We start from the raw sequence: 25,339 nt of genomic DNA, 5'->3' as shown, positions 1-25,339 counted from the left end.
TCCTTTTTTTGTTCTTCCAATAATTTCAACATATCCCTTGATATTCAGGCATGAAATCAATTGGGAGAAGCAATTAAAACAAGCAGTATGCATTCCCAGCACAGCCAGGCACGTATTCAAGCAAAAGAACTCCAGTTTTTTGATTTTTTTTTTTAAGCATATTTGTTATATGCAAAAGGATTTTAATAAGAGGAATCTACATATCCATCCTCCCATTGCCTTTTTTGCCTTCTCAGCATCCTCAGTACAAGAAGCTGAGGAAGTGACAAGCAGAACTGAGGCAGCCAAAATACCATCCTCTCTCTTCTGACCTCAAAGAGCGAAGGGGATGCGGGCACTCTTGGAGCACTACATCTTCAGAACAGCATCTGCTACCGTAGAAATGTATGGGTTACTAGAAAGCCATATTCGAAGGCAGGCAAAATACTTCCACTCTGGTACTTGTGAACAGACTGGGAAGTAAAACAGCAATAGCTTAGCCAGCCTTTAAAAATTCCTTCTCTGAATGGAGAGGAATAGCGTGGCTTTCTGGCTTTATGTCTTTGCTGCATCTACTGTGAGGATGGATCAGTGCTGTCAAGCAGTGCTAATTCATTCCCTTTGTGAAATCATTTCTGCAAGATAATGAATTCAGACAAAGAAAAGTCATGAGCACAACCTGTGTTCTCAAGCTCCTGGTTCAGGTCTCCAGCTTGTGCTGCCTCGAAGGACCAAAGAAAATCAAGAATCTTGAAATCTTGTTTGTATACCACAGAGTACCAGCACTGGATGTGGTCCATAGGGACTATTTTGTGGAGTAGATTGCTCCCAACTGCAAGTGAAATAGAAGCACTCTCACTACAGTGCACTCCCATAGTGTGTTTCTAAAATGTTTGATGTGTGGAAGACATGAATCTTAATGTCATGATTTCACCTTAGCAGTTCTCCTGAGTCCTACCTGGTAGGGAGCGACTGCTAACAGCTGTTGCCCATAGAGCATCAGCAGCTATTTGGGGCAGGCCTGTGTAGAAGGAGGGACTCTGAGCCATGTGTGTGGATGAAAGGTGATGGCTATTTGCACTCATTGAAGTCAGCTGGTACTACAAGCACTGACAGAACTCCACTCAGAGCCTGCTTCAGTGGCGGGAGAGCTGTAGGAGTCTTTGCAGGCCTCTTCTAGATAGAAGGGCCTAGCTGTTGGATGGCCTAGGCAGATGAGGTAAGGAGCTGGAAAAGCAGCAACTGCTGGGGGAGAAAGGAGGCGTGTGCAGTTCAGCTGGTGGCTAGGTGCAGAGTGGGAGGCTGCTGTGGGCTGCTCTGTGTCTCCAGGGTCTGACTCACGGGGCCTTTTTAGACTGACAACTGGTGGTGGGCATTTGTTTCGTCAAGGCCTTTGCACGCTCGGGGCTGCTTCCTGAGGGCTGTGTGACTGACACCGGGCTGCAGAAAATAAATGAGTGCAAGCAGAGGGGGAAATGGAGTGTAGCACTTCTGGCTGTGTGTGCTTGTGTGTAATTGTGCTCTCAGTATCAGGAATGTGAGTAAGGTATGTGAGCTGCTGTGCTATTTTCTATAGGCTTCTGCTGTAGGCCTATGTGCAGTCCAGTGAGCTTGGTTTGAGGAGGGGTCTGGAGCCTTCAGCTGTGGTACAGAGCACTTTTGCAGGAGGCCTCACTCTCCTCTTTATGTCCCTTTTTAAGCTGTCTTCAGCTGGAACTGAACAGAGAGGCAGGTGTGAGCTGGTGCCTGGCAGCCCAGGCACATTGAGCTGCAGCAGGATGGCCTCGCTGGAGAGAAGGCAGCGGCCGAGGAGGCAGCGGCGGGTGGGGCGGTATGCAGAGGGCCTGGGCGGAGGTGAGTGGGACCCCATAGGGAGGGCTGGGTGCAGGACTGGCTCTGAGCATGGCCTTGTGTTTGCTGGTCTCATGTCTTGAGTACAAACACCTCTTTAATGGTTCTGAAAACTTGTGCCTTTTCTAAAGCATCTGAAATCCCCTTATGGAGTGTAAGCTTCTTCAAAAGCTGCCAAGGGAGGTGGGGGGTCACCATTACTGGAGGTGTTCCAGAACCATGGAGGTGGGCACTAAGGCACTAAGGGTAAGTGGGCATGGTAGGATGGATTGGGGTTGGAATAGATGATAGTCTTAGTAGCCCTTTTCAACCTTAATGATTCTATGATGTGTTTTCCTTCCCCATTCTGTTAGATGCTCTGGAAATTATGGATTCTGTTAAAAGCTTGGACTGTGTAGAAAGACTGGCACGTAAATACATGGTAACTTTCTTCTAATTGCTGTTTCTTCTTGTTAAATTACAAAATAGACTGTGCTGGATGCTTTGGTACAGGGAGCTGTGCTGAAGAACAGCTGATGAGAAACATCTGTGAATAAATTGATTCAAATGGTGAATAATCTAATTCACCTGCAAAGAACCAAAAAAAACCAACCCCTAGGGAGAGCAAACTTTGGGGAGGGAAGAGAAAGTCTTCTGCTTTCCATGGTGTCTTGCCCTGCACAACCCAATCAGTACCACAAAAGTGAGATATTTGAGAAGCTGAGCAGCTTCCTGTGATGAAAACTCTGACAAAACACAGGACTTCGGGCTCATGCAGGGCCTTCAGCCTCAACCCGAAGCTGTCTGAATTTCAGCTACGAGTGGTGCTTCTTTCCCTTCTTCCTCTGCAGCAGAAGTGCGTGGTGGAGTCAAGCACGGAGTCAGAGTCTGAATCCAGCGTGGAGGTGAGGCCCAGATTCTGAGGTGTTTCCATGCTTAGAAGCTCTTCTCACCCTTTTGCTTTTGACAAGAAGTGCCAAAGGAGTGGTTGCTGGAATTAAAACTGTACAGAAATTTCAGGGAGAGAACAAGCAGCAGTTTCAGGTTATACCAAAATGGCCCTCATCAGTTCTCTGTGAGGGTGTGCTTGCAGCAGATCTGGGCTGTGTCTGGTGGTGGTGCTGGGCAAGATTGCTGCAGGAGCTCTGCTGAATGCTCATTTCAGATGAGATGGGAGAGAACAGAGCTGTGGCAGTCGGTAGTGAACATTGATAGGTTCCTGAACTGGCTGGCAAACCAGTGTGGTTAATATCAGTAGGAAAGAAACCAAATGCATTCTGGAGTAGAGAGCTGGCTTTATTTTTAGTTTCATACCCTTCATACATTCCTGTCCATAACGTGTAGCTGAGCTCTGGTGAATTTGTTCTGTTAGCCTCCTATGTGTAGCTCCTATATGTCAGGAGCTACAAAGCACAGCAGAATATAAATGAACTTGCTGCTGTGAGCTCTGATCTTATTGTTCACGGTGACTTCATATAGATAAGTGTATATACATACAGTGAGCATACAGAAATGCTGTATGTAACTGACTCTTGTCAGATCTTACAGGTGCAATGCTGAGGGTGAGCACTGCAGATCTTATGAGCACCTTGGAAGCACCGAGCTGGCCAGGGCCATAATGGCAGCTCCTGTGCTGAGTCGTGTAGCTCAGACTTTTGCTCTGTTGGGGATTTCAGTGTAGTGGTTGTATGCCTCTAATGTCGGAGAACAAGAAGTGACCTAATTTGGAAGGAAGCTCTCTAGCCTCCAATTGACAGCTTTTCTACTGTTAATTTGTAATTTATTTTTTTGGTGGTGAGATTACAGTATCATTCTCTTCATAGTCATGTCTGAAGTGCTAAGACTCAGCAGGGCTCTCCTCCCTCCTCCCTCTACTTCAGGCTTTTTTTTTTTTTTTTTTTTTTTTTTTTAAACCAGGCCTGTAGAAGTTAGACTGCCACACATTTTTATTTTCTTTTGAGATGATGGGATAATCTGGCTTCTTTAGGTTTTTATCTGCTTTAATATTACTTTAAGTCATCAGTGACTCATAGGAAGATGCCTTATAAACGTATGTCAACTTCACTTAAACAGGTCTTGCATAACCCACTTGCTGAAGGACTCAGGAAGGCAAGAGACTCCAAGGGACTGCAAGTAAGTTCAGCTGTTACGCAGCAGCTTTGTTCTCTGTGTTCACTCAAAAATTAAAATGGAGTGGATCAACGGAACTTCCACACTATGCTGAAGTGTTTCTTAACCCTGCTGTACACCTTTGTATTTTTCTTCAGACAACTAAGTGTCCTCCGTGTTTAGAGAGATCTTTGTTTTCAGTTCTTAGATCCTTATGATGGTGATTCAGAAGACACAGCCACTCACTCTGATTGTAGCTTGAGTTCTCTGAACAGTATAGAAGTTGCACCGTGGATGAGCAGTGCTCCAAAAGCAATGGCTTTCGAGGATGCTGATCCTTCAGGGAATGGAGAGTCTTTCCCTCAACCTCTGGACTGCTCAGAAACTAAAATCAGTGATGTTCACAGCCAGAGAGTAAATGATGGCAAATCTCCCCTTGAACTACCTAGCCAGCAGAAGGATTTCCCAAGAAGCCTGCTGCAATCCTCTAAGCTGAGGAGAGACACAGAAGTGCTTCCCTCCACATGGCTGATGCCTGACCCTTCCTTACTAGTGGGTGTTAATCCTTCAGCCCCTGCTCATCTCCTTGCAAATGCAGGTGATAATTCTCCACAACCCCTGCTAGCAGATGACTGTGATGGCACCACTTCCAGACAACCACTTATTAAAAGAAAAGGGATCACCATTTCTGAGAGCGCTGGTGAGAAACGAAGAAAGAAAATCCAGGCCATTTGATTTAAGGTATGAATTAAGTAGTTGGATGAAGTCTCTCATTCTAGAAGTCAACCTGCTAGGTTTCTTTTGCAAAAGCACCTGAACAAGACTTCAGATGATGATACAAACACAGCTGCTCCGAGATCCATCTTGAAGGATGGAACCAACTAAACAAGCTTGTGTGGCAATTTAAATGAGAATTAGATGAGCTTTTTCCAGACCCAGCTGAGATTGATGCTTGTGTGCTACTTCAGTGTCTGGGCACCAGATTCCTGTGTGCTGTGTCTGGAAACATCTGTTCAGCTTTGGAAGTATTACAAGGGTATGTTGAGGAGGGAAGGAAGAACGACTGAATTGCAATTGATTTTACATAGCTATTGCTCTTTGTGTTTTTCATCTGCTGTCTCTATTTTCCACACAAATGGCCTGTGTTCCCAGAAGTATAATTGTCTGAAATATTTTGGTACCAACTAGCTGTGAAAGCATTCATTCTGTATGACTGGCACAGAATAACATACAGATTTTCCTAAATCTACTAATAAAGGTGGAAAACCCCTTGCAAGCTACAAGCTTAGTAGTATTTTACCATTCCACTAACCTTTGCATGATAACTTTTCACACGCATCTCTGATCGCTTCTTGGCCCAAACAAAAATGAAATGGGAGCCTTCAGCCACCATAAAAGCAGCTTAAGAGGAATGCCTCTTTTTTCTGCTAGCCTCCCCCACAGGAATGTTTTCATTAAAACAGTACAGCTTCTGAATGCATCCCAGCAGCGTTGTAACAACAGCTTACTTAACAAGTGAATTACTTTTAAACTTGGTTATCAGACTTCATAGGAGATGACATTAGGCCCTGTGTCTTAGTGCATTAGAGACTTGTCTGTCAGTGGTCTTGTTTCTATGCTTTAGTCACAGAATTAGCTGAGAGAGCCCTGTGAAGATCAGCACTAAGCCTGAATACCAGGTTATTAATTGTTATTCCCTGGAAAGACTGTAGATACAATTCTCCAGATGAAAGTCACCATAATAATTCCAGGCAGTCAGAAATCTTGCTTATGGGTTTTATTTCCTGTAATACTACCAGCAAATCTGCTTGTCAGTAACCATCTAAAAATCTCATCTGGTATTCCTTCAAACAAACCTAGCCCAGCAGCTTTCAAACTACCGCTCCCCCCTTCTTCCAATTCAACTTCACACAAAACCACCTGACAACCTATCCACATCAACTACATCTAGATGAGGAATATACAAAACAGTGACACTTATTACAGTATTGCCAATTTGTAAGCTTTTCACTCAGTGCAGAGAACAGCAACACCGCGTTCGTAGAAACTACGTGGATCTTCCTTGGTAGCAATTTCAAAATCGACCGTGAAAATCAGATCAGCACGAGTGAAGTTCAGGTAAACGGGTAACGTCACCTGGGAGAAATGTGAACACAGAAGAGTTATGCAAGGTAGCTGGAGACGGGAAGAAGTTCCTGTGCTGCTTAGTGGTATTTATATGATGCAAATTCAGTCAATACTTACAACATTTGCTTTTTTATCAGCGTTTGTCTGCTTGATCCAACGAAGCTGTGTAATAGGTAATACAGTTGAAATTGCATTTGAAAGTGACAGCTTGTTGTTGCTGCATGTAGCTCCTTGAAGCTTCAGGCCTGTAAATTGAATTGCACTTTAGAGTTCTAAGAGCTTTCTTACATCTAAGGAAAGTAAGTCTCCCTCTGCACTATTTAAGGGCTGTGATGTTACTCCATCAAGGTCTGCAAGAATATATTTTAAACTAGGTTCTCCGCTTTGTCCATTAAGAGAGCAGTAAGTATTTCATGCCCCAAATAGAGGGGTCACAACAGATACTCTATGGAATACTGCTTAAGTATACATTGACCTGAGTTTTGATGCTTATTACCATGATAAAAGATATTATTAATAGGAAAGTATGTAACAACTTCAGAAAGTGTCCAGTAATTCCTGTAGTGATACGACTTTCTCATAGGACACCCATTCAAAACTAGCACTTTGTGGAAGTATTGTAGAACAGAGACCCCTCTTTCCGGAGTGAGTTTTACCTGTGACTCCAAAACTGCAGGCATCCAGCACAGCATTCTGTGTGGTTGTAACATTGACCTCAAGGCAGAGCTCCTCCAGGGACCAGCTGTTTGCCTGTGCAACATACTGCCGTGTAGCAGTAATGTATGCCTCGGGTACAAACAGGCCACCGAGGCACACATGGATGTTCTAATGGAGGAGGGAAGAGGAAAAAGAATAGCAATTGTTATAGCTATTGCTTCATCGATCTAAACGTATGTTAAAATCTTCCTGCTGCTGGAACACTGTGTAACTGTGTTTATTTCCTTTAAGTCTACGTTATCTGTCACTGTAAAAATTCTATTTTCCCCTCTGATCTACATGTTAGCCTGCTGCCCTCATTATTTTGGTATCGGCAGATACTTAACAGCATTTACAAGCACAATTAGGAAAAACTGATTGAAGCTATTTTTCCTGAGGAACCTCTAAGGAGTCTTGATATGAAGACTCCATAAAGCAGTTATGCACCTAAATCCAGATGCAATCTCTAGCTGATACAAGCATAAAGTACCTTTAGTTCTTTTGCTCCGCCAGAGGCAGCTGCCTGGGAAATATTCTGCAGCTGTTTGATGCGTTCACTGAAGTCAGACACCCACTGAATCACAGTCATTCCAGCTGGCACTGTGTAATGAGACCAGCTGCGAGGCAAGATACCTATGAAAAATGTGATTAAAACTAAGATTTGTGCACTATTTTTCCACTATCAATTTTTCTTCCTCTTCCAATAACCATTTAGGGCTTGCATCAGGACACAAATATCTATTACAATGCTTCTTAGTAAGTAAAAGCATTTATTCAAGAGAGCCTCTAGGTCTAGTACTTAAAATGCCATCCAATTACAGAAATCATTCAAAAGGAACTTCAGTTACAAGCATCTACATACTCTAATAACTGATCTTTATGTTTTCTTGAAGATTTGAATTCCATAAAAAGAACTGGTCGATTTACTGTGCTTTACCCACTGTTTTTGTTCAAAAAAGGTGTCAGAGTGCTACTTCAATAACAGATCTTCAGTTATTATTAGAAATACAAGTTTACCTACAAGCTTGAAAGAGAAGCTTACAAAAATGAAGAAATTACTAGATGTGATTAACAGCGATGTTTCTTTGTGCTATAAAACTTTGTTCCGTTGCCATTTAGAGACTGAAACAATCTAATAGCACTAGAAATTAAGCTGCTAATGTAAACTATCTGAAAAAGCCTAAAGTTACTGTCCCCAACTTGAAATCTCTTATTAAACTAATTGCATTTCTATGCTCAACTCAAAAGGGATTGCCTGTCCCAAAGGGTAAAGCCAATCCTGATTTCCCTGCAGTTTCTTTTTTAAACTGCTGAGCTTAACAGCCTCTAACTTACAGAGTACAAGAGGCAAACGGAGCACAGAGAGATACCAGTTTTAATTCCCATACCTTTCACCAGTTCATTTATGAGTGTACGTAGGTAGTTGGTTTGTTTCTTTTTCCCTTCACACACTTGAACCACATCTGCAAGGTCCTGACGCACATCCTGAAGCAGCTTAGCTCCCATTTTCACCTCTCTCTCAAAGAACCGGAACAAAGGATCCTGATCATCAGAACATTTGAAGTAAGTTGCAGATCAACATTTAATGTTCTTGCTGGAAAACTAGCAGAAGACTTCTTGTTGAGCAACAAATGCAGACTGTGTGCTGCAGCTCCTTCAAATCATTTCTGGATTGCTTTTGATTAGCAACAAAAGGTTCTCACCTGCTGTCCCACAGTTAAGCTTTCTGAAGCAATTAGGCAGTCATGGACATCTTAAACTGAGGAGCTTACTCTGGAGTTAAAGCTTAGGCTAACTACTGTCCAGACCCCAAGAGTTTCCCTCTGAAATGTGTGCTATCGCTCAGCAGAAGCTGCTGCCTTATATTCCTTTACTATCACTGAACTTCAATGTCAATTTGCGTGCACTAGCTGGAAAGGCAGTACGATAAGTAGCAGCCAGTGTGCTACTTTATCACAAAGAAGCTTCAGAAGCAGTTCCTGTGATTTAAAGAATTCCCTAAAAGCACGGAGCCAACTTCTAAGAGCATTTCAAGAAACTCAATGGGTCGTGATATAGCTGAGGCAGTTGGAATCAGCACCAACACAACTTCTGCTGTCCCACAGAACAGCTTAATTGGTGGTGCTCGAAATCACAATGCACTTTCTCCAATACATCAGAACTTGTGCAGCTCCTATGTTCACATCAGACAAAACTTTATTCTTACCTTAATGTTTTCCACGGTTCGCTTCAGATGATTTAGAGTTTGTGGGATAAGGTGAAGCCAGTTAGAAGCTGTGGTATGCAGTGTTCTCATCCAGGCTGGGCGACCATCTGATGTAGAATCAGTTCTTGTCTTCTTCTCAGTTTCTGCATAAGCCAGATCATCTTCATCTTCCAGCATCTGCATTTTCAGCATTTTACTGATCATATCTATGCCTAAAACACAGAAAAGATACACTATTAGTCAGAAAAGAATTGGCATTGAGACGAAAACATCCTACTACATGCAAGAATCAGGGCTTATCTCTCCCCCAGCTCTAGACCTAAGATTCAGAACTGTCTAGCTGCATGGGGTTCTTGGGCTGAGTATAAAGTTTTCTAGAACTACGGGAATTTGCCATCTGGAAGGCTACGTGTAGTCAGCTTTTGAATTCACAGAAGCCTCTTGGCAGTTTCTGGAATGCTAAAGCCCTTACCCTGCAGAATTTAAATCAACTGTTGAGAGAGGAGGGAAAGCTAATGTTTTGTTCTTCATCAGGACTTCAGTGTCTCATCTCTTTTCAGATAAACTGTTGGTCTTCTAATCTTCGTAAGTAATTGCTAAAGTTCTGTTTTTACCTTGTGTGGTAAGAAGAACTTTTTCTGCATTATTTGGCAGGCCTAGCCACGATGGTGTTTGAGTATCTGGCAGCATCTCAACCCACTGGACAAATTCTTCACGTCTGCAAGTAAGAATTTTGGTTAGAAGGCCTTCCTTTATTAGAATGGCAAGGTAATTATTTGTCCATTTGAACACCAGCACAGAAATACAGATGAGGGTTAAGTTTTAGTTTAAGAAATGCGTGCAGAAATCTGCATAGGAAAAATGATACCTGATCCCATCTGGCATCTGAATATCTTTGTGTCCATCAACTTTGCAAGCCAGTTTGAATTCACTGTCAAAACTCAGAGTAGTAAACAGACGTTCCAAGAAAGTGTTTAACAAACGCTGATCAAATTCATTATCGATGCGGCCTCCGTAGATAGATTGTGCCATCAGGGTCTTTAAGGCAGACCAGGGGATTTTATCAGGTGAAATGTTCTGGCGGCCCTGTAAGAAAAACACACTGCAATCAGCAGGAAACCATCCTCCTCACCTCTCCTCTGCTAGAGGAATCATACTCAGCAGCTAAGTTGAATTGCCAGCAGATTATTTAAGCCTTACTCGTCTAAGTAGCTGAAGGTTTCCAGAAGAGACTACATGACTGAAGAAGTTAAGTAATCTAAATAATACCTATGCCTAGGGTATAAGACTACTTGCCTTTGCTGTGTCATCCAGCCACGTATCTACTGTGTCACAGGCAGATCTCAGATCAGATTCTCCAAATTCATACTTCTTGGACCAACCCAGTGGAGCATAGCGCAAACGCTCTTGGATAATGGCATGGAACCAGGCAAGCAGGAAATATAAACGAGCACGTTCATTTGGAGACTAGGAAGTAGGGGAGGAGGGAAAAAAAGCTTTATTACCCAAGTGAACTGATAAAGAAAAAGCCTGCTAAAAGGCTAGAAAATAGCACATTTAGTACTAGATTGCTACCAAAACTGAGTATGTTCTATCAACAGATGGAGCAACTACTTTACTTCTGAATGAACAAGATACTCTACATATATTTTATAAGCTGAGGTTTTGTCAGATTTCTAAAGTACAATTCTAACAAACGCATTCTGACATTTCCCTTTCATCCACAGAAGGCACAGCCTTACCTTGCACATTCTAGATACTGGAATGCTACTGAAAGTCCTCAGCATGTTTGCCTTCACGCCAGGAGGAGGTTCAAACACAAAGATTCGGCCAGCACGTAACAAATTCACTGGCACCTAGAAGAGAAAAGATCAACAAGCTCAAATCCAACTCCTTCAGCCTTCATTACATTACATCCCTCTAATAGCATTAGTGTTAGATTCAAAACCTCGTTCTGAGCACACACAGTGTGTCCTCAGTGAGTCCTGCCTTTCTTCGGGAAGGCGGGGTCATCAGTAGAAGGAATTATATGAAGTTTTCAGGTAGAATTAAATTACTAAAACTAACTCCTGCCAGCATGTGTTCTCCTTTTGCTAAGGGAGAGAGGCAGTCATGAGAAATCCTTCCCTGGGCAGCATTCTTGGTTCTTCAAGCCAGTTACTCTATCAAAGCATCAACGTTCAGATCAGCATTACCTTTGGATTGATCTCCATGGTAAGGAAGAGTCTGAAGCAAGCATGGGGTTGCAGGGAGTGCAACTTCTTTTCCAGCTGCATGAGCCAGCCAGGAGCCAGGTGAACGTTCTTCAGCATTACCCACCTATGAAGTTTTGAAACAGAAGGAGTGTTTATTAATAGCACACTGCTCAAGGATCCTGGTTACTATCACAAGAGCAACAGAATCTGATATTAATGCTACAGGCTTTCTTCCATTTTTTAAACCCTTCTATTATATAGAATCAGATACTACTGTAAACATGCTACCTATCCAGTTCTGCAGCTACAACCCACCTCTCCTGAAAATACTTCAGTTGAACAGCTGTGCATAAATTATTATAAATTTCAGGTGGCATTCTAGCTGAAAAACAGATAGAACGTACCTCCCGGATTTCACTGCTGTGTTTATTGCTTTATCTGCTTGGTTAAATCCTTCAGCAGAACCTGGAAGACAGACAGTTGCTAAAGCTCTTACTGCTAACAATTTTATTTATGCTTAGATAATGAAAAATATTCAGTTCTTACCAATAGCAATGGAAGTAATCTGTGTATTCTGCTCAGCTGCAAGGTCTTCAACGTGACCACTGGCATCATAACCAGGCACTGAACACATCAGCACAGGAGTATTGGGTTTCACCTGTTGCGCAATAATTTGAAATAAGATGAAGCAGTCCTTGCGTGAACACATGAATGCATGAAGCTCAGTCTTTCCTCCCTCTGGACAGCTGAAATCATTATGTTATCCTCATTTTCCTTCCAACAAATAAGCAAACAATCCGTTCTTCATACCACAGGCAGAAGGGTACAGGAAGAAATGTTCTGTGAACAACTTTACTTGCTGTGGAACTCCCATGAAGCAGCACAGAGCATTACCTCAGGATTTTATCCTTTCACAAACAGGAAACTTACCTCTGTATCTACAATGTGTGTCAGATCTAAAGGCTGCTCCATAATGGACATGAAAGACTCTCCCAGATTTGTTGAAACAAACGTATGTGCCATTGCCAATAAGCGATCTGGACGGAAGGCCTGGATCAGAAGCAAGCGATGAATGGCCTGTCCAATAGGAGCTGGAGAGGGGAACAGAATTAGGGGGACAGGTAAGAAATTCAACTCTCAGCACCTTCTTTTCAATCCTCCATTCTCTTTTTCCTATCTCACTCCAAACACTAAATATTTACAGAGTAATTATCCCTCTGTAAGATCTGCTGCAACATATTAATGGAATGCTTATACTTGGTGTTCTCCTTAACAGTAAGAAGAAATGTATCAGCTTCAGCTGATTTGTCTTCTGTGACATTTTAACTACTTCCCCAATTTCTTATGCTGCAAGCCTTTTAAAAGCCCACTTCATCAAATGCTTCTACAGAAACGCTACCTGTTCACAAAAGCTATGCTCCAGAATTGCCATCATGTCATTTTAAACTTTCAGGGACAACAGATCTCTTCCCATTATCTCCCTAATTCAATAATCTGCTGCTCCTCAGGACTTCAAAGTATTATATACTCGCCCAGCATGGACAGGATAGGTAACATAAAGTTGCTTCAGTTAATGGTGAAGCAGCCTTACAGTATCTAATAAGCTTAAAAACCTTAGCATACAACGTTGCCTAAAGGAATGAGCCTTGGATAACCACAGATGGCAAGCACTTCCTAGCACTACCTTTTGGATAGGGGAGTAACTGAGGGGCACTGGTTGAGATGCAAGCAGCGCTTAATAAGTTAGCTCTCATAACTACTGCAGCAAGAATTCAGACTTCATGCTTAGTTGCAACTGCAGGAGAAAACAGTATAGTAAAACAGACCTCTCCTCAGAAAATACATCAAACTTGGAGCTTTTTAGACTACTGTGCTTCCTAGAAGTCAAAGTGTACATCACAGAACAAGGAGCAGGAATAAAGTATAGTAACAACTGCCTACAAACACTGCCTACAAAAGTGTTGTTTTTTGTCTTTATTAAGAACAGACCAAGTTTCTTCCGCAGTCTTAAGTTTGTGATTTTCCATTCCAGCTGTATTTTAGGATTATTCTAAAATCTCCTCAGTTCTACTTACACTGAAGTCAGTACAGTAGGACTGGTGTGGGCAATAGTGCAACTTAACTTACTTGCAGGCTTTTCCTCAGTCCAAAGGTACGGTACAGTCTGCTCTGGAGAACTGCTATCCAGCCAGATACAGAATTGCTGTATTGAAAGAAAAGGCAAAGTATTTACAGAAATGGCAAAGAAATGGAGTTTCACAGCACTGAAAGTGTGCTGCATGGTCTAGGTCCTCTTCATGATGCAACAGAGATCTCCAATTTCAGCCTTTAAATATATAATTGAATGTACTGCAGTATTCAGCTACTTATAGACTTAGGGTAAGAAACAAAAGACAGTTATGGTAAAGTTAAACTTGACAGAGGCCAAGCTCTACTAGCCCTTCATTTGAAAAATCCCCTGTAGATTTTTAAAAAAATTTGTTAAGTAGTTAAGTGTTTGGTTAACATGATATACAACTTGAAAGATTTCTCCTGTTTAATGCTCCTGTCCTATCACCCATCTTCAGAATAAAAACTTCACGTACTAAAACAAGAAGTCCACACCTGAACCCAAATTATGCTCTGTGTGTTATACTGTCTCAGGTGCGTTCAATTGTTTCACTAATATTCCCTAATACCTGACTGCCTTCAGCATACCCTGATTCTGCAGCTCTGTACCAAGCCCTAGCCCAAAGCACGCAGCATTCTACCCTAGGTGAAGAATATTTGCCCGAGATAACAATGAGAGTTCAGCTCTGCTATTAAAAAAATAGCAGGCAAGGCAACTGAGCTATTGATGATATGGAATTTTGGAACATACAGTTTTACAGGTGGGACAGTGCTGTAATTTTAGAACACTGGGGTTGTATCTTCAATCAAAAGAGCACACTGTTCAGCAGCTGACGATTATCCAAATTTTCTCCAGTATTAAAATGCCAGAGCTCACCATAATGATGGCTAGGTATACTCCCCACTAATTCACAACAATCATGTAATAGTGATACAGTAAAAAAGACACGTAGCATCAGTTTCTGTCTGCAAAATCTGACAAACACCAAGATGAACAATGCTGATATTTACAAATCCAATGTCACAGCTCGTATACAAATGAATAAATCCATTAATTTTCACAAAGACCACAACACACTAGGAAAACTTACTTGTAACACGAAGCTCTTATAGGTCAGAAAGCTATAAAGCTTAGCCGAATAGTTGGGTGCAGGAAAACAACCCAGCCAACACTTACCTCATCAGCTTGAACTTTAGAAACAAGGTCCTTGAAGGCAGGAAGGCAGCTCAGCCTCATCATTGCTTCTGTCTGCTCTACAGTCAAACCATTGATTTTGGGGAGAGATGCAGTGTTCAGTACAATCTCCTTTCCTCTCAAGAAATGCTGGAATTCTGCATCATATGTAGGCTCCCTAATGTTAAGGGAACAGAAAATTGTAGCTCAATGCTGTTTTCAAAACATCCCTCCCTTTTTCAACTGAAGAAAGCACTTACCCAATAGTGCCTTTCAGTTTAATCCGGGCCAACAACATAGCAAATGTTATATGATCCTGATGCAGCATGCCACGTGCTACTCTATTGAAAGCCACCTATTCAGAAAAGAGTGAAGTTAGTGGCATCAGGAGCCTTCAACTCCAACCTTCCAAAAACTATTAGTGTATCTACTCAGTAAAATACTGAACCTGGAAGAGATCCTTTGTGATAACTGAGAGACGATGGGTATGGTCTGTGATTCCCTTCAGATTTGGGTTCTCATATAAGACATTGTGATAGATGTCCAAGAAAAACTGGAGAGAGTACTGGTACAGGAAATGTATCTGAAACACAAAAGAGTTTGGTTTCCTCTCTAGAATTCTGCTGGTTCTGTCAGCCAATGGCTTATGCCTACAAAACTGTTACACTGCAGCTGGGATTGCAATTATGCAGTCCCAAATCAGCTTTGAATAATAATTAGATGAGGTTTCTGGTACGAAGAGCTCATCCTACCTGCTTCAGTGACTCCATAGTGAAGTAGATACTGCTGCATGCTGTAGAAAGGGGTAAGTACTGCTGTGAAACAGTCTCCACTTCCTGCATGACAATATCAGTCTCTTCTACTTTTCTAGTAACCTCTGCTGCTTCTTTCTTCAGGTTCTCAAGAGTAGTAATGATGGTGTCATCATCCAGGATACGTCCCTTCACTTCATTAAGAGCCTGCAGTAGGGATTTTTCTAACTGACGCAAGCGCAGCTGAAATTCACCTTAATTAGAAGAAAAATTAGGTTACATACTGCAGAAGTGTGGTAGTTTTTAAGGATTAAATTTTGCCACTGGCCACACAAAAAAAGCAAGGCCATCAACTATAAAGTATTTCATTGTGTATGCCTACAGCTGCAGTTAAACCACTGTATTCTTTGAGAGCAAGAGGAAGGTGCTCTAACTTTGGTAACCATACCCTGAAGCTTGAGGAGGTCCGAGCGCTTTTCATCAACATCTGGTCTTTCAGCTTTCAGGACTTCATTCAGGCACTGGCTCTGTAAGCTGCTGCGAGTTACTGTAAAGTTCACAAATGTAACACGAGAGCAGAGGTCCGGTGGGAATTCAACCTATCACAGAAAACATGAAAAACCTTCTCAGCTCACTGGCACACCATTTATACCACCAGGAAAGCTCTGAGTTTTGCTTACTGTTGGATCTCTAGTGGAGAGGAAGATAACAAAGGATGGTGACAAATCAATATCTTGGTCTCCCAAAGTAATCAGAACTCTGCCTCCAGTTCTTCGGACTTCACGATTCAGAACAGGATTCAGAACTGGATCATAGCTCTCCACATCCTAAAAGCAGAGATGCGTTACACAAACTGTTACTTACACATATCTCTAGCTAAACTCCTGATCCAACTAAGGCTAATGCTCGGGTAGCATTCAATTTACAGCTAGTTTGGAATAGAGATCACATTCAGATTTCCATTTGTAGCTGAACAACACAAGCTCAGACTTTATGCTACTACTATACAAGGCCTCAAGTACAAGAGTACTGTTAATGGCCTAGGTGCATCAGTTTAAATGCATAATAGGCCCCATTCTAAGCACACAGGTAATAGCTGCTGATCTCATCTGTGAGCTAACATGTTTTCCCAGTTCTATGCTAGGAAACAGAATCTCAGAAGCGAAAGCCAACCACTACTGACATTTCCTCCCGCCACTCAGAACAGATTAATTCTGCATAGCCAGGCATATTAGCCATTAGTAACTATGACTAGAGACAGCATATGGGATGAAGGAAATAGGCTGCAAGTCTGGAGAGTACAAAAAGATCATCTGAAAATAAAAGCATCTGACCTTAAAAAAGTAGAAAGAAGAAATGGCTTCTTATAACTGCTTATCTCACTTCTCTCACCACTAATACTTCGCGTACTACTCTGTACTGATTAAATAATACCTTGAAAATTAGATGACTTGCATTTTACTAACAGAAAGACTGCAGCTCTTCTAGTAAACAGCGAAGAATTTAAGAATTGCAAGCAGTTTCTACAAGATCACGGAACCAACCTGAACCAGGAGTGGGTTTCCAAATCTCAAGGCACTTTCCAAGTTTTTCCTGAAAGCATCATCCAAGAAACTAGTCCGAGTTATCTTACGGTCTTTGTACTCATTCATGATAAACTCTGTAGCTTGCCCAGAGGGATCAATGATCAGTGGATACCTAAGTTAACAAAAAACCACTTTCATTATTTGAGTTCTGACCCAGATAACCTCTAAGCAGCTTTTATGAATTCAGATGCTTTGAAAGAGTTCCTATGAATTCTCTGATGGGTACAAAAGCCTGCCCCCTGTCAGAACACCTCTAGAATTCTGAATATAGGAGTTAAATACCTATTAAAACGTTTGAGCATGATGGCATTCTCAGTGCACAGGTCATCTGCGGGTAGAGAACTTGCTTGCCAGCGAAGTCGCTCGTCTGCATTGGAAAGGTACTCTGTCCTTGCAATGTCTGTACGGAACTGCAAGAAGCACAGACTGTTAGTACTTGACTAGACACTGTCAAGACGTTTTGAGTAAATGCAGCTCTGCAAATCTCCAGTAGTCCCATTCTTTACTTAGAAATCTTAGAGCTTTTTGAACTGTGACAGAAAACAGACTTACGATTGTCATGATGTTGTCTTTACCTGGATATTTGCTTGCTGCAAATGGTGAGACCATGTAGTGAACAAGTTCTGACGCATCTGCTGATCAAAGTAACCAGCATAAGCAATAAAAGCTCCTGAAAGTAAGCAGTCTCCTGCAATAGTGGACATCTGGTTCTTGAAGGTTTCACTTGTCTTCTCCCATCTTTCGCGTTCAGCAGAAAGACTCTTCAGAAGAGCTGTACTACGGTTCACCTTGGAGTAAGCAAAGCAGTCTCATTAAACGATGTATAATTACAGTATTGAAAGTTCTAAGGAACAGCACTTACACTGATTCAAGCTCCAATTTAAACACAGACACTCAGAATGAAATTAAATCTGTGTGTATGCACTCCAGCATCAATTCATTAGGTTGGTATTCATCTTGAAAAGTTTAAAAGGTTAAGTACTGGGTAGTGATGTGCTGGTGGTTAGGTCAAACTGACTGAGGAACTCTTGCAAAAACATGAAGTCCTGTTACAATACTACACTACATCCGTGGCTGTTTTCCAAAGGTTTCAGCTTATTTTAAGCCTGATGTAAACTTTCTTGTTATCTAACTGGCAACAGGAGCTGGATATTTCTAACTCTAGCCAGGTAGCTTAAGAAGCTTTGTGAGACCCAGCAATTAAACAGATAGCTCAGATGCACAGAGGAAGCAGCTCAGTTTTCTCAGCATAATTTTGAAGAACGCTTCAATTTCTGACTACCAAAGGTGAAAGAATGGAAAACTAAAATACGTGAAGTCTTACTTTTGCTTCCACAGCAGCCAAGTCTGCCTTAATAGCTTGAGCCTCTGAAATCAGTACAGCATATTCTTCTTTGTAACGAGCAATGCTGGCCTCAAGATCACGAATCATCTGCTCCACTTCATTTGCTTTCTGTTGGTTATCTTTGGCATCATCCTCCAGCTTCTGCAGTTCATTGCGTAGAGGTTCCACTCTTTTCAACATATCCGCATAGTTAAGCTGTTAACAATCAATAGGCCCTTTGTACTTTCCATGTTAAAATGAGTCACCAAAAACCCCAGTGTTCAGGTACACACTATCAGTTTCAACTTTTCAAGCTGAAAAGTACTTGCAGCACTTGGAGAGGAACTAATAGCTACTTAACAGAAACTTAAAGACTGCCTCAGAAATCTTAAGGCCTCAGTTTAATTCAAGTCCCAGCACAAAAAAGGCTGCTTTTTGCAATATACCTGCTCTGTCAGGTGTATTGCTCTGCACTCACAAGAAGTCATCCAAAAAGGTCGAGACCACATTTGTTAGTATGCAACACTGTTTTACAGAAATATTTAATTATTCATTCATGCCCATACTGAGCTCATCTATTTTTCCTAGTAAAGAATTCATTTTTTTCTAAAAGACTCCAACAGAGTTGCTTGTGAACGTGCCCCACTGTGAAACAAGACAGAGACAGCAGAAATTTCAGTAAGAAGACTGCGGTGCATTTTCCAGCACGTCTTACTGAAAGCTCAAAAAAATTATCTTGTACAGTAAAACAACAGAGAAAGGATCATCTATTATTCACTGTAAATCTGAAGTTTCTTGGTGCAAAAAGTCTATCTCTGGCACCGTACTATAGAACCCATAAACATTCTGGATGTTCATATGGATGTATCCATATGGATATTCTACCAATGCCTTCAAAGCAAAGTAGCTTCCTTAGCTGAAACAGGCAAATTCAGAGCCTTCAGACCCCGCTATACACCTTCGTGCACTCTTCGCCTTGTATTCTTTCCTGCAGCACTAACTTTACCTGTGCAATTGCCCATTTCACCATTGGCCCACAGGCCAGTGATGCTCTGTTTACAATTTCATAGTTGTAACTTGGATTTGACAGGTAGTTTTTCTTCATTTTCTCCCGGATGGCATCACTGCAATAGAAAAGTTATTAGAGACAACGTGAGTTCACTGAAGGTCAGCACACCGGTGGTGCTCAGAGAATGGTCTGCCTTTCACAATCGCCAAGAACAGTTCCTAACAGTTTTGGTGACTGGCAGCTGACATGTTTTCATTAGTTTAAGACATTGTATCAGAAATTATAGCTTATGAGTCATAAAAGGCTATTTAATGAATTCTTCTAACTGGTTCATCACAAACTGCTTAACTCTGCTCACAGCATCACAGAATAATTTGGGGCTGCAAGGGAATTCAGGAGGTCTCGTCTGATCACCTGCTCAGGCTCAGGGGCAGCTACAGTCAGCCTGGTCATTGCTGGAAGAGTAGTTTAGAACAGTAACAGACTTTGGACAGCAGTACAATGATTTGGAATTATGCCCTGAAATACAGGAACTGTTTTGACCCAGTTTGTAAAGTCCATCTTTGCTGCAGAAATCTGTTCCCTGTAGCAAGTGCAGGAGTAAAGCAGTCTCAAAAGAAATACAACAAAAGCAATTACAAAGAGGGAAAGTCCAATTAAGACTACCCATGTCTTTGTGAATAGTTTTTTTCACATAAGACTCTCTTGCTCTTTACCTGATTTCCTCAGCAGAAAAGTTAACAATAGTTGGAATGAAGTTCTCTCTCATGATGATGGAACGTATTTGTTTCCAGTCAGTTGTACTTTCACCCAGCAGTAGGCAGATGGACTCCAGTGCTAGCTTCACTGCTGCAGGTGGATTAGCCATAGAACGGACCTCTACCAGATGCTGTTTCTTTATGGACTTCACAGCTAACCAGTGTCAGAAAGATGACAAATGTTGATTGAAAGAAGAAAAATAATTGTTAGCAGAGTCTGCTAAAGGATCCTGGATATGTAAAAATGCTTCAAACTTTTCAAAGGAAGCTGAGGTAGCAGATAAACACTCAAAACTACCATACCACAAGACAAACTTTTACAAAACTTAACTGGACAACAGCCTGCAGGCAACTTACTCTTGTCTCAAAATGACTTATTTGAAGCTTTGTTATAAGGAATGTTTCTTTTACCCAGTTTTATGAAAATGCAATTCATTCGTATACTGTCTATGCCATTAAAAGGCATCAGCAACTTTTCTGATTATGAGCTTTCTTTACAAACATACAGACTGAATAACTAAGCTGATGTGCCAGAAATTAAGTCACAAACCACAATGAGTACCAAATGTCACATAATACTACAAACAACACAGAACACAGAAGCTAAAATAGTAGGAGTTTCTCCAATGCTGTTCAGCTCCATGTTAGGTACCCGTATCTTCATTAGACAGGACCAACTCGGACCACACTGAAGCATATTACCACAGATTTCAGTTTTAGATCCAATCCCACAGCGTGATCCCCTCACGTGCTGACATACCATTCTGTGCTTCAATAACAGCAGGCTCCACCTTGTCAAGATCTTCCTTCACGCTCATCTGCTTGTCTGCAATGACCTCCTGCTGTTTGTGCAGCTGTTCCTGAATCTCCTGGCTCATGACCTAGGTGGGAGTTTCACAGACAAAACGCTGCTTTTTAGAAGCTGAACTTCCTCAAGTACTTACTCTACAGGTTCTTGTCATAACCAAGAATATTTATGAGAGATCTAACAAAGATTTTTACCTTTTTCTTCTCAGCCTCTTGCTGATCTTTAACCATCTTTTTCAACTTGTCATTGGCTGCTGCATTCTTCACTTCCAGTTCCTGACTCTTTATTCTTAGGTCACGCCGCAACTCTTCCACCTGAGTTAGATTGTCAGATGGGAGAATTCAGATTAAGCACAGAGATCCATTTAATCATCCCAACCTTCACAAAGAGCGCAGTTTTAAAGACACGTACCTGATCAACTGTTTCCTTGATTTTTCTAAGGCCGACATTTAAATGCATTTGCTGCTCTTCCAATTCACTTCGTTTCTCATTGAACAAGTTGGCATAATGGTTGATGAAATCCAGATAGTGGCGTGGTGTGATTGCCATGGTTCTGCCTCCTCGTTTTGCCAGACGAGCGTTAGCCTTTAGGAAAGAAAGAACTGTTGATCACTCACTGGTTTTAAACCTATTCAGAAGCTAAATACCATACTTTTTAGGAAAACAGTGTGTGATTCTGAGGCCTAGAGAACAACACAAGTTAAGCAATATAATAAAACATACCTGATGAAGAGTCTGATGAACAAACACACAACTGTTAACAATAGCTTCTCTATGCGATGGTGGTTGCGGCAGCTTATCATACACAACTGGCATGTAATCAGGCACAATATAATTTGGTTTCTCGAGATCCATTTTGCTTGTGAACTCTTTGCCAACTTGGTACAGCGCCTCAGTCGACCAATCTCCAAACCAGTTCAAAACACATCTGAAACACAAAGCATTTGTGAAGGATTCCCCAAAATACTGTTTTCGTAGTATGGAAAATGTACATTTGAATATACAGCAATTACCTGTTGAAGAGGGCAGGAGAGGTAGCTGCCCTGTCCTTCAGGCCCTCAGAAGATGGATTCATAGTGAACACAACGTGGAGATTGCGAATAACTTGGCTGGTGAACCATTTGTAGAGTTCTTCGTGTGAATCTAACATTAAACCTTCCTTCTGTGCTCCTTCCTTACACTGAGTCATGAGGGTGGCATATTCATCTCCTTCAAACAGACCGGGAACCTAATTCAAAAGATAATTTTGTAGTAGATTATAGTGGTAAAAGGGTGCTTAACATGATTACATCAAATATTCTTACCTCTCCGTTGGCTAGGAGAGTGTTCATCCTCTCCAGGAATCCAGAATCCAATACATTTGACTCATCCATTATGAAAGCTATTTTTTCATTTTTGCAGCCAGAACGTCTTAAAACTGTCCTAAGGTCTTCATCAAAATCTTCACCTGTGTATTTTCTGTGAACCTGGAAAGATTTAACATTTGTTATTAATATAAATTTCATTTTGGTAGAATCTTTTGTAGAGGCATTCATGAAGTACGCTTCAACTGACTGTTTTTGTCAGGAAACCAGCATGCCAACCTTAATTTGATAGACACTCAAACCGTTCATCCAGGCAACAAATCTTGAGAGCGTTGTTTTTCCTGCTCCACTGACTCCAATAAGCAACAAGTGACCCTGCGGCTGACGGAAGATTCTGAAAAAAATAACACAGCAGGTTTGGTCAAGTGTTACCAACTTAATAAAGCTTTTTTCTTCAGTACCTAAACTTCAAGTTAGCACCAAAACCAAAAATTCTCTAGCTAGAATCCAGCCATCCAGGAGCTAAAAGACCATTTATGGATAAGAATGAGATCAAGCTCCTTTCTCAGCCTGTATACAGGCTGCTCTGCTTTGGAAAGAAGTCTCTTAATACAACATATGCAAACAGCAACTGAAGTTTCAACTTACCGGTCAATTCTTAATACATGATCCAAGACTTCATTAAACAGAACAAGTGGTACATCAAGTTCTTCTTCATAAAAGACTTTAAGCCTAGCTTTCACATAGTCTCTTAATTCTTCTTGATCCACTGGAATATAATCCTAGAAAAATCAGTCAATAGAGTAGGGAATTTAGGAGCTGAAAGTTATTTTGTTCAGGGATCAATTTTGTACTAGATGAAAGCAGAATTATAAAGCAATCCCCTAATGGAAGCCTAAGAATGCTGTATTCATTTAAGATACACAAGGACATGTTTACAGCTTCAAGTCCCACTGATAGTGGTACACAGTTTAAACACTTTATCTACTGGACCTATTATAAGCTTAGCTTGAGCTGTCAGTCACAAAAGAGACTTGGAAGTAGTGCGACAGACTTGATCTCCCTCACTCCCCCATTCAGACAGCCTTAAGCATTTGCTATTGGCCGCAGAAAAGGGTAGCAGATTAGAATGACTCATGACTTGATGCAGCAATATTTCCACGGACTGCCCAGCAGTATCTGTCTGTTCAGACTGAGAAACAGTCCACCATAAAATTTACAATGTCAGGAGATTCCATAAGCAGCAGCTGCCAGCAGCTTTTGGAAAGCTTTATCCTATTCTAGAGAAACATCATTTAAAACTGCTTTTATGTACTACAGTACATCCTCCCATAGTAAGGATAGCATCCCTGGAATAGTAACTATTAACTCTGTGGTCACTTATTTCAGATAATCACAGCAAGAACTTCTCAGAAATTAGCTTAATCCAATGGAAAATACAAATTATCAAAAATACAAATATAGGCAAAAGAGCTTCATCAGTTAACTGCTCCCACATTATTCTGTTACTCCTTATTACCTTTGACAGCCAGTTGCTGTATAAGATAGGTCTGCTCATAGCTTTTTCTTTGTCAATGTTGGGGAAGTGTTTCAGAGCAACCATATCAATGTTCTCATCAGTCCAACGTCTCTCTTCATCTTCTACAAGTCTGGAAAAAGAAAAAAATACCACGGCTACAATCCTCTGCAGGGGGAGGATGCAGTCACCTCACATGGCAGTGCTACCAACAAAGTGCTTCTGCACTGCAGTTACTATTCACAAGAGTTAAGCTGAAGTGAAGGAAAGTAGTCCAGCTCCTTAACATAGAGCACACTTCAGCTTTCTAATGAAAGCAGGCAACGAGTGGGGAAAATAGATTTTGCACTGCTTTTTTTTAAATTTCACTCTCTCCCATCTCATGCTTCTTACCTGTCCTGGAAGAGACGTAGTGCTTCATGGGCCCAAATCCTGATAAGGCCTTCAACCGGCAAGGTTTCCAGCGGCCTTAATGCTTCAAATATTCCTCTCACCCACCGAGTCATTTCACGAGGTGAATAGATGTAGTGTGGCTGCGTGTCTTGAGTGAATCTCTCCTAAAAACCCAAACATCTATTAGTTCTATTTATATAACATATATATAGCAGTTACTTCATCTCAAAATTGTGCCATACTTTTACAGGACTTCAGTTGCCATATATTACTTTGCTAGCCGCATTCAGAAACTTTCATCAGAAATCAAGTAATTAGTTGAGTAGTCGTACATGGGCTATACATGTGAAAGGCAAGCAACGCATGTTAAAGTGCTTTAGCAAAAAGGAAGACTAATTAGAATTTAGGGTTGTAGTCATGAAATTACCTGAGACATTGTGTAGAATTCTACCATAGCAGCAGTAAGAGGTTCTGCATATGTGCGAAGTGATGGGATCAGCCTTAGCATGGCACGATTGAACGTTCCATAGATCTGAGTAAGTGAAGCTGGTCCAGGATAGTCCACGTAAACAACAGGAACGTGTCGTAAAAATCTGAAAGATTAACATATTTGAGAGTCTGATAGGCCAAGTTACAGACTACACTATTTCACTTGTTTTTCTGCCAAGTTAAAACACTGCTTGATAAAAAATTCACAACAGTAACTGCAGTTGATCAAGGTGGATCATAGCGATTTGGACCAAAAAGAATTCTGCATTTTAGACAGGTGACTCAAATTTAACAATGAGGCCACTGACTGTCAGAATAGGAACCAGCTAGCAGTTACCTTCAGAAGTGAAGAACACGATGTAAGCACAGTTAGTACTAAACAAGGATATGAAGAATGGATTTCATATTCATTGCCTCCGTTTTGACCTGGCTACTCTGTAGCTACATAGAGCTGTTTATCAAATGTATTACCTGTGTGAGAGAGGTTTTCTTCCAGGATCAGTTGGTGGATTACAAGCGCCAACAAACTGAATTCTCTCCAGTTTCACCCACGTCTGATCTGACGTACGGTAGAATCCTCCATGTTCCACCATCTGGAAAAAACAAAACAAGAAACCAAAATCAGCATAACACTAAGTTTCTGTGAAGGTAACTGTTACGATATAGTTAACTTCAATGAAAAACAAACCTGTCTAATGAAGGATATGACTCTCTGTGTGCCATACTTATCCATATCTGGCAAGTTGATTTCATCGCAGAACAGCACCAACCACTTTCCTAACTGCACAGGAGCCAGCACCACTCCGTTAGGCGTACGCCTGTACTCACAGTAGTGATCGAAAGTTTTCAAGAGCAGTTCTGGAGTAGTAGCACTAGAGAAGTTGAGTCCAACCACCTTAAAATAGTGAAGAGAAAATTAGTTAAGTGAGACTACACTACAGCTCGAAACAGTGTCCTGGAAAACAGGTACCCTAC

The 25,339-nt window shown here is 41.4% G+C and overlaps 1 protein-coding gene across 1 annotated transcript in view; it reads right to left on the bottom strand.

The window, feature by feature from the left end:
* Positions 1 to 5,925: 5,925 nt before the first annotated feature.
* The window catches only part of DYNC1H1 (dynein cytoplasmic 1 heavy chain 1), a gene marked incomplete at both ends in the record, with an annotated part of 42,379 nt that continues 22,965 nt past the window's right edge, over positions 5,926 to 25,339 (bottom strand). Inside the window, 40 exons of the mRNA XM_079537008.1 lie at positions 5,926 to 6,054; positions 6,163 to 6,290; positions 6,702 to 6,870; positions 7,232 to 7,374; positions 8,130 to 8,283; positions 8,948 to 9,159; positions 9,562 to 9,665; positions 9,816 to 10,033; positions 10,244 to 10,414; positions 10,690 to 10,803; positions 11,143 to 11,266; positions 11,547 to 11,607; positions 11,689 to 11,800; positions 12,073 to 12,233; positions 13,270 to 13,345; positions 14,429 to 14,603; positions 14,686 to 14,780; positions 14,874 to 15,008; positions 15,178 to 15,431; positions 15,626 to 15,776; positions 15,858 to 16,004; positions 16,722 to 16,875; positions 17,046 to 17,173; positions 17,339 to 17,551; positions 18,088 to 18,303; positions 19,094 to 19,211; positions 19,813 to 20,008; positions 20,615 to 20,735; positions 20,857 to 20,976; positions 21,074 to 21,247; positions 21,386 to 21,590; positions 21,676 to 21,890; positions 21,967 to 22,128; positions 22,246 to 22,360; positions 22,615 to 22,748; positions 23,486 to 23,615; positions 23,876 to 24,039; positions 24,303 to 24,468; positions 24,836 to 24,957; positions 25,053 to 25,259. Coding sequence (XP_079393134.1) covers positions 5,926 to 6,054; positions 6,163 to 6,290; positions 6,702 to 6,870; positions 7,232 to 7,374; positions 8,130 to 8,283; positions 8,948 to 9,159; positions 9,562 to 9,665; positions 9,816 to 10,033; positions 10,244 to 10,414; positions 10,690 to 10,803; positions 11,143 to 11,266; positions 11,547 to 11,607; positions 11,689 to 11,800; positions 12,073 to 12,233; positions 13,270 to 13,345; positions 14,429 to 14,603; positions 14,686 to 14,780; positions 14,874 to 15,008; positions 15,178 to 15,431; positions 15,626 to 15,776; positions 15,858 to 16,004; positions 16,722 to 16,875; positions 17,046 to 17,173; positions 17,339 to 17,551; positions 18,088 to 18,303; positions 19,094 to 19,211; positions 19,813 to 20,008; positions 20,615 to 20,735; positions 20,857 to 20,976; positions 21,074 to 21,247; positions 21,386 to 21,590; positions 21,676 to 21,890; positions 21,967 to 22,128; positions 22,246 to 22,360; positions 22,615 to 22,748; positions 23,486 to 23,615; positions 23,876 to 24,039; positions 24,303 to 24,468; positions 24,836 to 24,957; positions 25,053 to 25,259 — 6,093 coding nt within the window. The remainder of the gene's footprint in view (positions 6,055 to 6,162; positions 6,291 to 6,701; positions 6,871 to 7,231; positions 7,375 to 8,129; positions 8,284 to 8,947; positions 9,160 to 9,561; positions 9,666 to 9,815; positions 10,034 to 10,243; positions 10,415 to 10,689; positions 10,804 to 11,142; positions 11,267 to 11,546; positions 11,608 to 11,688; positions 11,801 to 12,072; positions 12,234 to 13,269; positions 13,346 to 14,428; positions 14,604 to 14,685; positions 14,781 to 14,873; positions 15,009 to 15,177; positions 15,432 to 15,625; positions 15,777 to 15,857; positions 16,005 to 16,721; positions 16,876 to 17,045; positions 17,174 to 17,338; positions 17,552 to 18,087; positions 18,304 to 19,093; positions 19,212 to 19,812; positions 20,009 to 20,614; positions 20,736 to 20,856; positions 20,977 to 21,073; positions 21,248 to 21,385; positions 21,591 to 21,675; positions 21,891 to 21,966; positions 22,129 to 22,245; positions 22,361 to 22,614; positions 22,749 to 23,485; positions 23,616 to 23,875; positions 24,040 to 24,302; positions 24,469 to 24,835; positions 24,958 to 25,052; positions 25,260 to 25,339) is intronic.

Source organism: Tetrao urogallus (genome assembly GCF_951394365.1).
Source record: "Tetrao urogallus genome assembly, chromosome: 6".
NCBI lineage: Eukaryota > Metazoa > Chordata > Aves > Galliformes > Phasianidae > Tetrao > Tetrao urogallus.
Note: the sequence above shows the minus strand (reverse complement) of the source record. Positions and strands in the feature narration are given on the sequence as shown.